Source organism: Trachurus trachurus (genome assembly GCF_905171665.1).
Source record: "Trachurus trachurus genome assembly, chromosome: 4".
Taxonomy (NCBI): Eukaryota; Metazoa; Chordata; class Actinopteri; order Carangiformes; family Carangidae; genus Trachurus; species Trachurus trachurus.
In genome coordinates, this window is record NC_139898.1 from 23,346,870 (window position 1) to 23,360,322 (window position 13,453).

At 41.6% G+C, this 13,453-nt stretch overlaps 1 protein-coding gene across 1 annotated transcript; it reads right to left on the reverse strand.

Annotated features, from left to right (window-relative positions):
- Positions 1-3,173: 3,173 nt before the first annotated feature.
- On the reverse strand, positions 3,174-12,786 carry tdrd5 (tudor domain containing 5; the record flags this gene model as incomplete). Its single annotated transcript, XM_083970892.1, has 16 exons — positions 3,174-3,232; positions 4,665-4,848; positions 4,964-5,152; positions 7,014-7,124; positions 7,368-7,568; positions 8,022-8,088; positions 8,214-8,423; positions 8,997-9,214; positions 9,430-9,623; positions 10,237-10,399; positions 10,624-10,680; positions 10,948-11,031; positions 11,357-11,508; positions 11,743-12,001; positions 12,243-12,436; positions 12,558-12,786. 16 exons carry the CDS (start codon positions 12,784-12,786, stop codon positions 3,174-3,176), a joined length of 2,571 nt encoding a protein of 856 aa, XP_083827018.1.
- Between the last annotated feature and the right edge of the window lie 667 nt (positions 12,787-13,453).

Genomic DNA, 13,453 nt, shown 5'->3' on the forward strand with positions numbered 1-13,453 from the left:
AACAGCCCTCTAAGACTGTTGCTGCCATTGCAGGCTACACAGTTAATCTTGTTCTGACAATACCAGAAGAATATCAACAAGACAAACTCTAGTACACGTAAAGATGATTGAAGATGTGTGCAGAGTGGAAAAGCTTCATTAGGAGCACTGGTTTCTCTGATACTTGCAACCAGAGGCAAAGAGTGGAGCTTCTCTCCACTCTTCTTCAAGTTGTCCTAAAATTAATACAGCAGATAAGAATTTTGACACAGGGATAAAAATAAAAGCGCCTCTCTCCTAAGAAATTATCTCTCAGCAGATGAGTGTGACTTAATACATCCTCATTTACACACAGCCATATGAATTCACACATACAGTACATGGCTGGTGTTCACACACAAACCTCCAAGAATCCAACACAACTTATTAGAAAGCACACATGGACTCACCAACATCCAAAAAAAAAAAAAAAGCCGAAGAAAACATTCACCATGTCAAACCAGGCAGATAAACACAAAAGTAACCTATGAAAATCCAAGAGTACACCAAATAAAAAGCTTGCTGCAAATTGAGCTGAGCTACACGGAGGATAATAAGGAGAGCAAAGAGGAAGGATGGCTGGAGGGGAAGAGGAAGAGCACATTAAGCAGCTAATCATTGCTGTGCATTTTGGTCAGGATGCAGATTCGATGAGCAGCCTGAAAAATCGTAAAACCTGTATTATAGCATGCAAAACTGGAAAACAAATGGTTGGTCTATAACCTACCGAGAGATTATGTCTCTGTCCTTTGTTTCCCTGTGATCTGTTACCATGCAGTCATCATAATACAACAAATCATACATACGAAATGTAGCAAAAGGTGCTGAATGACATGAACCAAGGGGTGATGTAATGAAATGACATTGAATGGTGACAACAAAAACATCTTACGCACAGGATCACATGATCTGTGATGCCACCAGAGCTGGAAAAGGAAAACTCAGACATAAGACACTGGTAATATCATTATTCTGTCTACTATTGATACTGTAACTATACCAATATTGATTATTAGCACATATTCAGAAGGGCTTAGGGAACATTTTACGTGGTCATGTTTAAGGTCTGATTTATTTTGGGATTAGCCTATGACGGCTCAGTGTAGCTAGTTGACAGCATCAGGCGAGCCAGGCCTCAACTGCTGTAACGCCACTTACAGTCAGAAGGACAGAAAGACTAGTATTTTTGGTTCAGGCTTATTATAAAAAGCAGAGCATCAGTGGCTAAATGTAGCAAAGTTGTGCACATTTCAACCAAACTAAAAGTGCATAATTCAAACAAGTTTGTGTAAGGCTGTTACTTTTTGATTAAAATGAACTGCAACCATTATTGATTCTGGTTATTTCAGAGATGTGTTTCTTAAATTGTTGCAGGATAAACTGTTTAAACAAATGAAAAAAAACAAACAAACATTAATTAATTATACTCTGGAATCAACAAAACACCCAAATTATCAGTAGTACCAGTCACATAGTGGGTGAAACAACAGCAGTCGTCTTTTGACAGTCTGGCTCAGAGTCTCGTCTGTAAATCAGAGCCATCAGATCTTTATGCTTCATTCAGCACACAGATGCTCTGCTGCTGTCGGCTGCTAATTCAGCTGCGACCACATTACTCTCTTCCTTAATAAGGTTTCCCCAGTGTCTGCCGTACCAAGCCTCAGCCTGTATCGAGCAATGCTTTGCAATGTGTGTGTAAATACATGCGTTTGTGTGTATGCATTTGTAAAAAGCTTTTTGTGGTGTACACTGGTGCTGCTGAAGCAACAGTGGGTTGTGTGTGTGTGCTTGCTAAACACTGCCATTGTATGTTTGCTTGAGGATCAGGCTCAGTTGAGAGTGCGAAGGCCAATACTTGATGTGAAGGTTAGCATTTTGAATTACAAAAGAAGGACAAGTGTGTGTATACAGTACTAGTATTTATCCATATTTAAATGTAGGTTACATGTTTTAATTCAATTCGATTCAATTATGAAAGCAGGGAATATGTGTAACTGTGTTATAGTGGGAGGAGGAGCTCTTCTCATTAGGAGCTTTTTAAAAAGCTAATTGGCTGAGCCAGTAAAGGTCAGGGGGCCCAGCAGGGAACAGACTAATGATCCAGGACTCCACACTCTGCTTTAACCTTTTGAAGACGAAATATATTTTTCTTACTGAGCTACAGTTTCAAGTTCTAGTCTGTCCATGGTTTTCAGAAGGATATGTACCATTTGTTTTTCTTTTACACTTATTGGAAAATGAAAAGCCGGAGGTTTTGGAGTTGTGAAGACGACTTGTATCTATATTTGAACTGTCAGCTCTGCGCCACAAAGAAACATGATTTCGTTTAGAGATGGTTTCCTCTTTTGTTTAATTCATTGTTCATGCTTGCTGCTGGTCTTGTCTCTTTAGTCATTCATATTCCCTCAGCGCCGCTGTTCTGAGGTTCTGCAGCTGTTCACATGCAGCCTCATTGTAAAAGCAAAGTCACTCATTTCAAACGCCGAAAAACAGATTTGTGTAAATCAAAAGCGTTTCGCCGAGTCAGCTGGACAAGGCCAAGTATGGATTAATTGCCCAGCTGAAGGTCACATTGACGCCGTCCTAAACACAGCCGGGGAAGAAGGAAACACACCACAGCTGTAGCTTTACTGAGCCAACAACACTGAAATCACAAAACTGACTGGAGTTTTTTTTTTTCTTTATTGAAAAGAGTAAAAAAAAAAAAAAAAAAGTCAAAAGGTAACAAGACTAAGTATAAAGCCACACTAGCTGCTCTCTAACACTGTATTAAGTTACAGTGCTGCTTTGGCCTATATGCTAATTCTAATGTATGCATAAGAATAAGTAAAAATGATTTGCCTTTCTATAAAGCACTGTGCTTTCTCCACTGAAGTAAACAATGTGGGGGAGAAAAAACTCTACTAACAATCACATGACATGAATTGAAATAAAATATAAAATAAATGATCAAATATTCTAGAAAATAAAATCTCTCAAATACCATTTGTTATAATTTACATTACATCATTTATCTAATGCTCATTCATACAGCCTCTTGAAATGATTTAACCATGTCCACAACAACAACATGACATGTATAAGAAAATTAAACTTCATTCAACACATCTCAGACATCTTGAGAAGAAAATAATATCAAATTTGCTCAGGTCATTTCAGGAATGAGGAAGCAGCGTGCCAATGTTTAGCAGGCTGAGTGGAGAAACAGGAACACCTGGACAATGGAACCAAACACAGAGTTACTGTCAATGAAAAATGACTATTATGACTTTTCATTAAGGTAAGGTAGCTTTATTTGTCCCGGAGGGGTAATTTGTTCTGGCCCATAGTGCCTCTCGGTTGCATATTGTCATATTGTGACTGACAGCTTGGTTGAGATTAATCACTTTCATTTCTGTGCCACAGTTGCCCCCGGCTAAAAGTGAGATGCCCCTATTGTGAGTTGGACCTGAACCTACAGTGGATCTGACGCAGCACCAGTGCACCTTTTTAAAACTTCAACCACTAGGGGTCAGCAGAATCAAAATTCACAGCACAGTTTTTTTTTTTTTTTTTTTATAAAAAAAACCCAACACAAAGGTAACCCATTCAACGGTCTTTTTCAGTTCTGCTCCATTCGCTGCAGAGACTCCACACAATGTTGTCTCTGAGCAGCAGGTCAACAACAAACTGAGGACTGAGCCTTTCGCAGGTATTAAAATGTGCTGAGCAGTCAAACTTAGCTGTAGGTACATCAAGAGAGATATAAGCGAATCACAGCGAGGGACAAGTGCAGAGTTTGCATTTGTGTGTAAAATTATTTTTCTGGGGCCAGTTCCTGCAGTGTCAGGTTTTACGGGGGAACCCACCATACGATTTCTGAGGTTATACTTGACAGACAAAACCCAGAAGAGGAAGGATTGCCATTAACTACAGCCATTAACCTGTTAAATTAATATTCATTAACATTAACTGCAGGAAAGCTGCACGTTGAGTGTATGTCATCACATACATTTTCAGAACATACACATAAACATGATCAGTCATGCTCTAATCCCAGTGTCAGTAATGCTACAGTTTGCAGAAAGCAATTTGTAGATATATCTACCTTGGCCCACTCTTGTTTTGCTTTTTTCATTACCACTGGTGGAAGTGGACGAGTGGTGGAGCAGCAATGTATCGATGTCAGGACAAATGCAATGAAAGCAGCTTGTTGGGTCAAATAGCTCTGGTAACAGGTCTAATTGAATCTGTGTCAGGTTCTCAGTACAGGTACATCCACCACTGCAAGCAGCAGGATGGAAATCAATACGCCCTCTCTGCATCCATGGATACACTCTAATTTCATTGAAGGTTTTTTTTTCTGTGTATGGTGGAGAGAGAGAGAGCGAGCGAGACGGAGTGAATGTGTGCACATGTGCAGGTTAATGAAGGTCATTGTATAATTCTATTAGAAAATGGCTGCGTGTGCCAGAGAGAGGAGCAGCCTGCGTGTGTTCATTAGGACTTTGGTTCCACAATGTTATTATTTTACAATTTGAAGGAAATTATTTCTAATCTTACAAAAGAATAAATGGGTGGATTTGAAGAAAATCACAATTTCTCAAGTCGTGCAAATTGTGCATTGTAATTCTCTTGTGTGTGTGTGTGTGTGTGTGTGCGCCTACCCCGAGTGAAGCTCTGGATTTGGGCCAGGTCTGGGGTGTGCTGCATCAGGGTCTTCAGGATTGGGGATGGCCTGACCAACAAGGGGGCAGCGACCTTTGGCTGGTGCTGCTCCTCGTCTCGTGTTGGGAAGAAGGAGCTGGAGAAAAAGCTGGACAGACCCGTTTGGAGAGTCTTGCGCAGTGGCTGAAAGCAGAGGAGACTTTTCTTTAATGGACAAAAAAAAAAAGACTATCACTTATTAGTGTGCTTTTAAACTGCATTTAAAAACACTACATTTTAAGTGATTACGAATTCTCACTTCAATGTCAGTTTTACAGGGAACAGGGGTCGTCTTGGTCTGGATCAGGTCAGCGGGAGCAAGACGGCTGAAAGTGGGACTCGTAGGGTCGGAAGGAGGAAATTGATTGGTCAAGGCCTGGCCCAGTTCACTACAGCTGAGGCTTTCATTAGCATCCAGCAGGGCTCTGAACGGGTTGTTATGCGTAACCTGAACAAAGCATAATAACAAGACTTCAACAGTTCTGTCTACCATACCCAGAGCTATAACCCAGAAGTTGGTTAAACACATAAAATTCAGCCTAAATCCTCTTAAGGAAAATCTCCAGGCACTAAAATGGTCAGAATGGCCTTTTTTTTTTTTTAGCAAAATGTCTGCTCACTGTTTCAAATATCACATCAAGTTTTAGCTTTTCCAAAATACTTAGTTCATCCATTGCTGTGACACAGGTGTTGAGTGAACAAACAAACAAAAAAAACTATAAGCAGCATGTCAAACTTACATTTATCAAACACACACACACAATCGAATAGTTAGTGCCATGTGGTCATACCTGGATACTGTCAATGAACTCCAGAGCGGGTGGTCCTTCCTCCTCTTCCTAAAAATACCAACAAACAGCCCATGTGCTTCAGACGTCACAAACAAATGAACAAACTGTACATGATCTTTATTTGGATTCAAGTTAAATCTATTCGTCCATAAATCTACTTACAGCAAATCCTGTTAGCACATAAGTTATCAATATGACAATAATAAACATCTACAACGTAACTTGGCTTCAGAGTCCTGTCATTTTAGTCCAAACAGGAGACATTCATTTCCTCATCACAACAGTTTCATGACAAAATTAACTGAAACTAATATATAGTTATAAAAGCTGCATGATTTCCTGCAGCCGTTTATATTGGAGTCGGGCTGCCTCCACCAAATTAACGACTGTCTCCATTACCGTCAGATGAAACTCACACTTCAGGGGAAAGAGCCACGCTTATGAACTGTGAGTCTTTTTCAATTAAGCTACTTAATTTAATTTATAGATTGTATAGATAAACAATAAAAGAGACAGAGTGAAGAGTTGACAGACTCATTAGACGACAGTGAAAAATAGCTCAGGTTTACCTATTACAATCACACATTAAAGTAATCATTCAGAGCACAATGTACCAAATGTTGAGTTACAAATAGGAAAAGCCTCTGACTCGTTTCTTTCAAAGCAGGGAGTTTGTGGGAATCATGTTGAAGAGCACAGTCAGCATAAGCTGTTGAAACGGTGTTAAAGTCTGGAAAAAACCATCAGCTCAAGTTTAATTCAAGTTCCACATTTACCAGGTAGCTTTCAAGTTAGCTCCACGCTGGATCTCCAGGATCAAATCCTCTCATCACAGAGGCATTACAGAGAGGAGCAAACCTCACCTGGTCTGTGTAAAGCTCCCTGATGTCTAACTTCACAAGTGGCAACACAGTAAGGACTGCACTATCTATAAACACTGTGTCTGATACAGATACAGATTCACAGGGTTTTACTGTTGCCTTGCTCCGTTCTCATAAGCCAGTAACCATCAATCAAACAGCCCACTGAGTGTCTGCCATGTTATTTAATGGCCAACAACAACCTTCCTTCCAACAGTGTGACTATACATTAAACAGCATTGAACTGCCCTCCTCTCCCTCCTGCTAAATGATGTGTGTGTTTGATCTGAATGTGTGCACGGTGTGTGCACGCCAATGTGTGTGTTGAGGACGCTTGTCTCTGCAGCGGGCCTGCAGCACTGACAGTATGGCTGGAAAGATAAGAGCTATGAGCAGAGGAGAACAAAAGCCTGGTTACAGCAACATTAAAAGACTGGTCAAGAAAAATGGAGCGAGAGAGAGCGAGAGAGGGGGACAAAGGGAGTGCACGGATAGATAAGACACAACTGAGACATAAAGCTGCAAAAACCGCCACAAACATCCAAGTAACCCACTGCTGACACCAATATCTTGTGTGGACCCTTGAAGACGTGGACAGACGACATTTACATCAAAGCAGAACTGGCCTGAAGGGTGTGTGTGTGTGTGTCAGGATTACCTTCTGTTCAGGAAAGGTTTCTGGCTGACCGATAGAGATGTCTTCCAACTCGGGAAGGTCAACTTTTCCCTCTCCCAGGTAGAGAGTCACTGGATTGTCCAGCACACACAGCTGTGGAGACAATGAGACCGGCGAATTAACTCATGACCTAAATCAAAAATATCAATGATAGACCTAACTGATCATTACCGCTCTTCATTATATGGTTTATAACTCATAGTGACTCAGTACTGAGTGACTAATGTTTAAAACAGTGCTGGTGGTACAGTAGATATTTAACATCATGTGCAAGCTCTTAAAAGTTTTATTATGGTTAGAATACAAAAAATGTGTTGTGTGTGTGTTTTGGCTCACTGCTGTGCAAGCTCCGGGGCTGCAGGGTGTCCCGTGTCCCTGGCTCAGCAGGTGACTGTGGACGTAGATGTCTTCATTGGTGTAGGTGTCACACAGGTAGAGCTGCAGCACGTCTCCAGTGTAACAGTCCAGAGCTCCCACCAAGGGGCGGTCAGAGCACAACTTCTGGAAATAAGCTGTGGCGATGGGAGTCCAGTAACCCTGTGAGATGAATGGTGTCAGCACTGAGCAACGTCTTGACAGCTTTAATTCATTCACATAGTATATAAGGGTAAACTGCGTGCAGCTAGAACAAGGCAGAAAACTATATAAAGATACAACTTTACAGTAAACACATGTCTTCTGGGACATGCGATCATGATCATAGGCAGGGTCCATCTGCAAGTTTCTCATTTTTTTAATCATTATGATCGCCCCCGTCAAAGGTCTACTAGAAGCAGTTTCTGAATACGTCAGTTAAGAGATGACATATATACTGGGGAAATCTACAGGATGAGCTCAGGCATTAAATAACACAAAGTTCAATACTGTGTGAAATACCAAACAGTGTCCAAGGTGGATACATCTGATATCTTGAATGAAATTAATTTAATAAGGCCGAAGGGTGCATGAAGGCTCACAAGTGTCAGTGACTGGATCATCTTTCAGACTCACATTGTTGGGTTTAATCCCAGAGAGTGAGGCTGGAACAGCTTGTGCTGGAAGAGCCAGAAAACACGACCTGAGAAACAGAGAGATGTAGACGGCTCAGAAAAAGAAACACACACATACACATACACACAGTGACCAGCTGGTACTGGAACAACCTGTGTGGACAAAGTGCTTCAGTGTTTGTGATGGCCCTACTTAAGGAACTTGAGGTCGGCGCTTGGCACAGTGGATGTATCGCCGTAGTCGACGTAGTACACCACAACTTCATCGGGGCCGATGATCTGATGGATCACCACCCGGTAGAACCACATTCCTCTGGGCGACACGCAGCAGAGCTGACCCGGCCGGATGTACTGTTTAGGGAGGTGGTAACGCTCTGACACCCAGGGAGATTTGTAACATCGCCTGTAACAGAAGAGAGGAGAGGAAAAGTCAAAAATTAGGTGAGACCCAATGTAGAGAAGCCTCAGGAGTCACAAAATAACATGTCTGCCAGCCTTCCTTTCTGAGTTTTGAGCAGTCCGTGCTTCAACTTCCCAGATTCTGTCAAGTCGGTGTAAATACTGTATATCTTTCAGACTATCCAGAAAATGTTGCTATGTCTACCTCTATTTTATTTTAAGTATATGTTATTTTGCTTCTGGTTGTATTGAAGATTAAATAACAGGTCGGTGGACATTAGGGATTTCATTCACTTCTTTTCTACTTATTGTGTTTAAAAAAAATCTCATACAGAACTTCAACAATCAGTTAAAAAAACATTTCATTGTTACACAATAAATACATGGTCTATCACTTATTCCTCAAGCTGATTGATCTAGTCTACATGGTTTTATGCATTATTTCACTGTTCAGACTGTTCAGTTCTGAAGGGCATCCTTATAAAGTTGCTGGCCCAACAGACGGCAGGCCAACCACAGATTAAGCGTATATTATGTTATTATTCTTGAACTAAGCTGACATTAAGACTTCCACCACCTCAATTCAAACATCATGTTGTCCATATCTTGTGCCTCCTCGCCATGGCTGACTCGGATGTAGAAATGTCCTGGCGTTTCCACCGTTTCCACCAGAACCTGCAGCAGCTCTCGAGCCCTGCGGCGTGTGGGCTTTCTGAGACGTTGACTCCGCACGGCGTCCGGGGGCACAGCAGGCCTGCTGTGCACCTGAATGGCCGTGTACATCTCCTTCACCACCTACAGTCATTTAGAGAAAACACCTAAGTAAAAACAGATTTCAGGACACAGCTTTCAGTGCTAACAAACAATAAATCCGGCCTCTTCCTAAAAAAATGTTTGCATTAGCTTCACATCTTATAGTCTAATAACCTGACTTTTTTCTTTTTTCCTTTTCATCTTTATCTAAAAGACAGTCCTGGCAACGTAAAGTGATGAAAAATATGTGGCCTTACCATTTCTTGGTTCTCGGAAATGTCCGAGGTGTCCACCTCCATATTCTCCTTATTCTCCTCATTCTCATCCGCTGTAATATCATTGTCTTCCTCTTCCTCCAGTTTGTCTTCCCAAGCAGACTGTCGAGTGTTGAAATAGTAGCTCTTAAATGGCAACCTCGCACCACTACCAAACATCCCAGATTCCCTGGAGTCTACAAAATGAATAAAAAATAAATTCCACATTTAAACACAACTGTTTCACAAGAACTTTCCATTGTGTGACATGTCACGACTATCATAAGAAGCTAGGAGTTGATGAATAGAGAATGAAAAAATATATAAACGTAACATTACAACATCAACCTGTGATAACACTGTGTGGAACAAACAAATCAACTGTCCATGTCCATGATATTTCCATCCCCACCTTATTCCAAATGTTTGTCAAAGTGTGATGATTCACAAGAAAGGTAATGTGTACATTGTGTATAAAACTGAGGTGCTTGTTGGACAGCTTGGAAAACCTCTTTACCACACTTTTCCAACATGAAATGAAGCTCTGACACCCACTTCAAGCTGTGACTAGTCGGCTGTGCAGGGTTGAAAAAGGAGACAAGGCTTTTACTTCTGTCTCTAACTCTTTTCTGTCATGTTTCTCCTAGAGAGACTGGAGATGGACTGCATACATATCACGTCTCCACTCTCTCACTCACTGCATCATACAGTGTGGTTCATGAGATCAGGTATTTTTATTTCCAATGTGGTCAGACGGCACAAACCAGACCGCCCTTTACTGATGGTACTTGAATAAATGCGCATACACACCTGACTGTGCAGCGTCACCGTCCTGTACGTCCATGACTATCCAGAGGTGAGTGTCGTTATCACTTCCAGGTTTCAGGTGGAAAGTGTCGCTCATAGCACCAACAAGTTCAGTGACGGAGACGAAGCCGCTCTGTTGCAGCGGCAGCTCCTCACCAAAAAGCCTCTAAAGAACCAGAGAGACACACAGCTCAGCTTCCCAACAACATCACAAACAGTAAGGTGTCCAAAAAGCAAGATGCCAATGCCTTTTATTTTTCTGGGTCTAGAAAGATGCAAATTTGCTATTGGCTAGCTCTGGTGAAATTACATGCAGCTGTGCACTGTCCCTGTAAAACGATGAAAATAAAAAATAAGATTGAATCCTGCATGACTGTGTATCTTTCTTACCTTATACTCAGCAGGTAAATCGTGCACCGATAATCCACCACCGCTCTGAGATACAACCTGCAGTGTCATGAGCATATACACTGTTTTATTATTATGTCATCTGAAACCACTTGGTCGATTCTTAGTTTGAAAGATTAAGTCTATCTCATAGTTAGTTACTACAACACAGTTCACCAGTTAATTTCACTGACCCCAATCATACGATATATGACCTTCTCTAAATAGGCTTTCAGGTAATTCTTGATATGAAAGCAAAGCATATTACCTGTAATCAGTCACTAGTGACATTAAGATACCTGCTTATGGACTAGCAGGGAGTCTGACCTTTCGCAGCTTGTCCTTCAGCTCCAGACTAATGGTCCCAGCTACTCCGTTCTCCAGGATCTGCTGCTGTAGCCTCTCCTCCAGCTGATGGGGAATTTAAGAAGAGAGATAACTGAATTTAAACTTGTGGACAGTAAATTATTGGTGACACAACATTTTTTGTTGTATTTCCATTCTCGTATGCCAAGAGTCCCAATAAATAATATTATGAATGCTTAAATAATAACATAAAAAAACATAATAGTTTTCTAGTTGCCATCTGATTCAACCCCTGCATCCAGTTTATGCAACAAGACCTGGGAGGAATAGAATACTGAACATTGTTATATTGCCTTGTGTCTTGTTTTAAGCAACCCATACATATTTTATGTGCAGCAAATATATTTCTTTGTTTTAAGTAAGCACAAACCTTAAGGACATGTTTCTGAAAGAGTTGATCTCCCTGGCAGAGCTTCTGTTCAGCTTCCTGGTTCTTTTGAGCCATGTTGGGCTTGTTACCGACGGCTGTCGACTCTTTCAGGACAGTGCCCAGGGTAGTCCCAGTAGAAGGCTGAACTGTAGCTGGAGAGAAAGCAAATCTTGCATTAAAAAAAAAAAAATCATACAGGTCACACACAGTTTGGAGTGTGTGCCATTACTGTACTGTACCCATAAACCCACTAGCATTTGCACCTTGCACCTTGATTGCTCAAAAGAGAAATGAAAATTCAACCAAAAGACATCGGGTACGGTGTTTAAAAAGTATAAAAGCAGAGGTGCCCCAAGAGTATTGTTCTTCTAACCTACATAACACACCTTGGGGTATTGTTGCTGTCTGAGCACTGGTACTGGGCACTTTGAATACTGGACTGGGAGTTTTAGATGATGGTGGCTTTATAGGCCCAGTCCTCTTCAATGACAGGACTGAGCCCTGCCTCTCTTGCCGGATGATGACGATGTCACTTGCTGCCTCCAGCATCTCTCCGATGGAGTAAAAGCCATAGCTGTTGACACGCAGGGGGCAGCCGAAGGAGCGCAGGAAGCTGGCCTCCAGGTCGGATAACCTGAGAGGACCCTGGGAGTGCAGCCACATAAATAGATGCAAACGGAGAAACTTACTATGGAGAGAACACACAGAGCGTTTTTTTTTGTGTTTGTGTTATGTGTTTATGTCTTTGACCTTAATCTTTTTTATGTCTCAATGCAAAGCACTTTGGCTTCCCCTGTGGTTTTTTAAATGTGCTATATAAATAAAGTTGATTGATTGATTGATTGATTGATTTAGTGAGAAACAATAAGTTGTGAAGTAGTCATACCTGAGAGAGCAGGAGACGGAGCTGAGCCCTGAGCTGGGCCGGGAGAAACGGAGGGGCCCAACTCCTACGATGAACGATAGTGGGAGACTGTTGATAGTGGCTGACCCCATATCTTTTGACTTTCTTGGCAACCTTAGAAACGCGCTGCCTGGCTACCATCTCCTCAATGTGCCGGGTGGAGTCATCACTAACAGCTGCAACAGTAGAAAAACAAATGTTCGACCTTGTTTGAAAGGCTCTGTCCATTAAAACAGTGGCAGATTTTAGTTGAATTCACACCAATGCACATGCACAAATGGATAAAAATGACAGTACCTTTTAAGTAAAGGGTGCCATCCGGTCTTGTGTTTATAGACACCACGTCTGGCATCTCCCTCACCATATCCATGACGTTTCTGAAACCCAAGTGTTTCAGGGGCAGTGGATACCCTAACATTGTGGCATAGTCTCGCTTCAACTGATCCGGGCCCAGGCCCATTTTGGCTGACATGAGCAAGGAGCGAACATCTATCTTCAGCTTTGACATGACCTCCTCCTGGTCCATCTTGCCTGCCTGTTGATATCTGGAAGACACAACAACGGGGACAAAATGTTAAGTTGTGTATGCTGCACCCACCCTGCCAGGTGGTGCACAGTCACAGTGCCGTATGATGAAGAGGAGAAAGACAGAAAATCCCACCAAACGCTGCAAGGAAATCTCCAACACTGGATTGCTTTGACTCAATATTGCCCTTACAAATGCACTTATCGAGACTTTTCAAAATCAGGAGTTCAAATTCACCAAAACGCGTTTGCATCCGGTTTGTTATTTTACAAAAGTGTCTGCAGGTGATCGTTGCCTTTCAGCCATCTTTAACTGCTAGCTTGTCGTTGCACTGCAGCATGCTACTTCACACAAGGTTAAATCAAACATTTTGAAGTAATACCGCAAGTAAAAAGTTAAAATAGAGCAAAAATAACACTATACAAGTACTCACCACATGCACCGATACTGACGTAAAGTTTCCGTTTGCCTCAACCGAAAAAGCGCGTCCGAAAATTCCAGGTGGCAGAGTGCGGTAATTGAAAAACGCCTAATTAATAAATGCACATAACACGTGGCATTACGGTAAGAACTCATTTCAAAATAAAAGAGACAAACATGTGCATTAATTTCAACCTGTATGGATGAAAAAAAAAAAAAAAACTTTTCTTCTTTTGTTTCGACATAC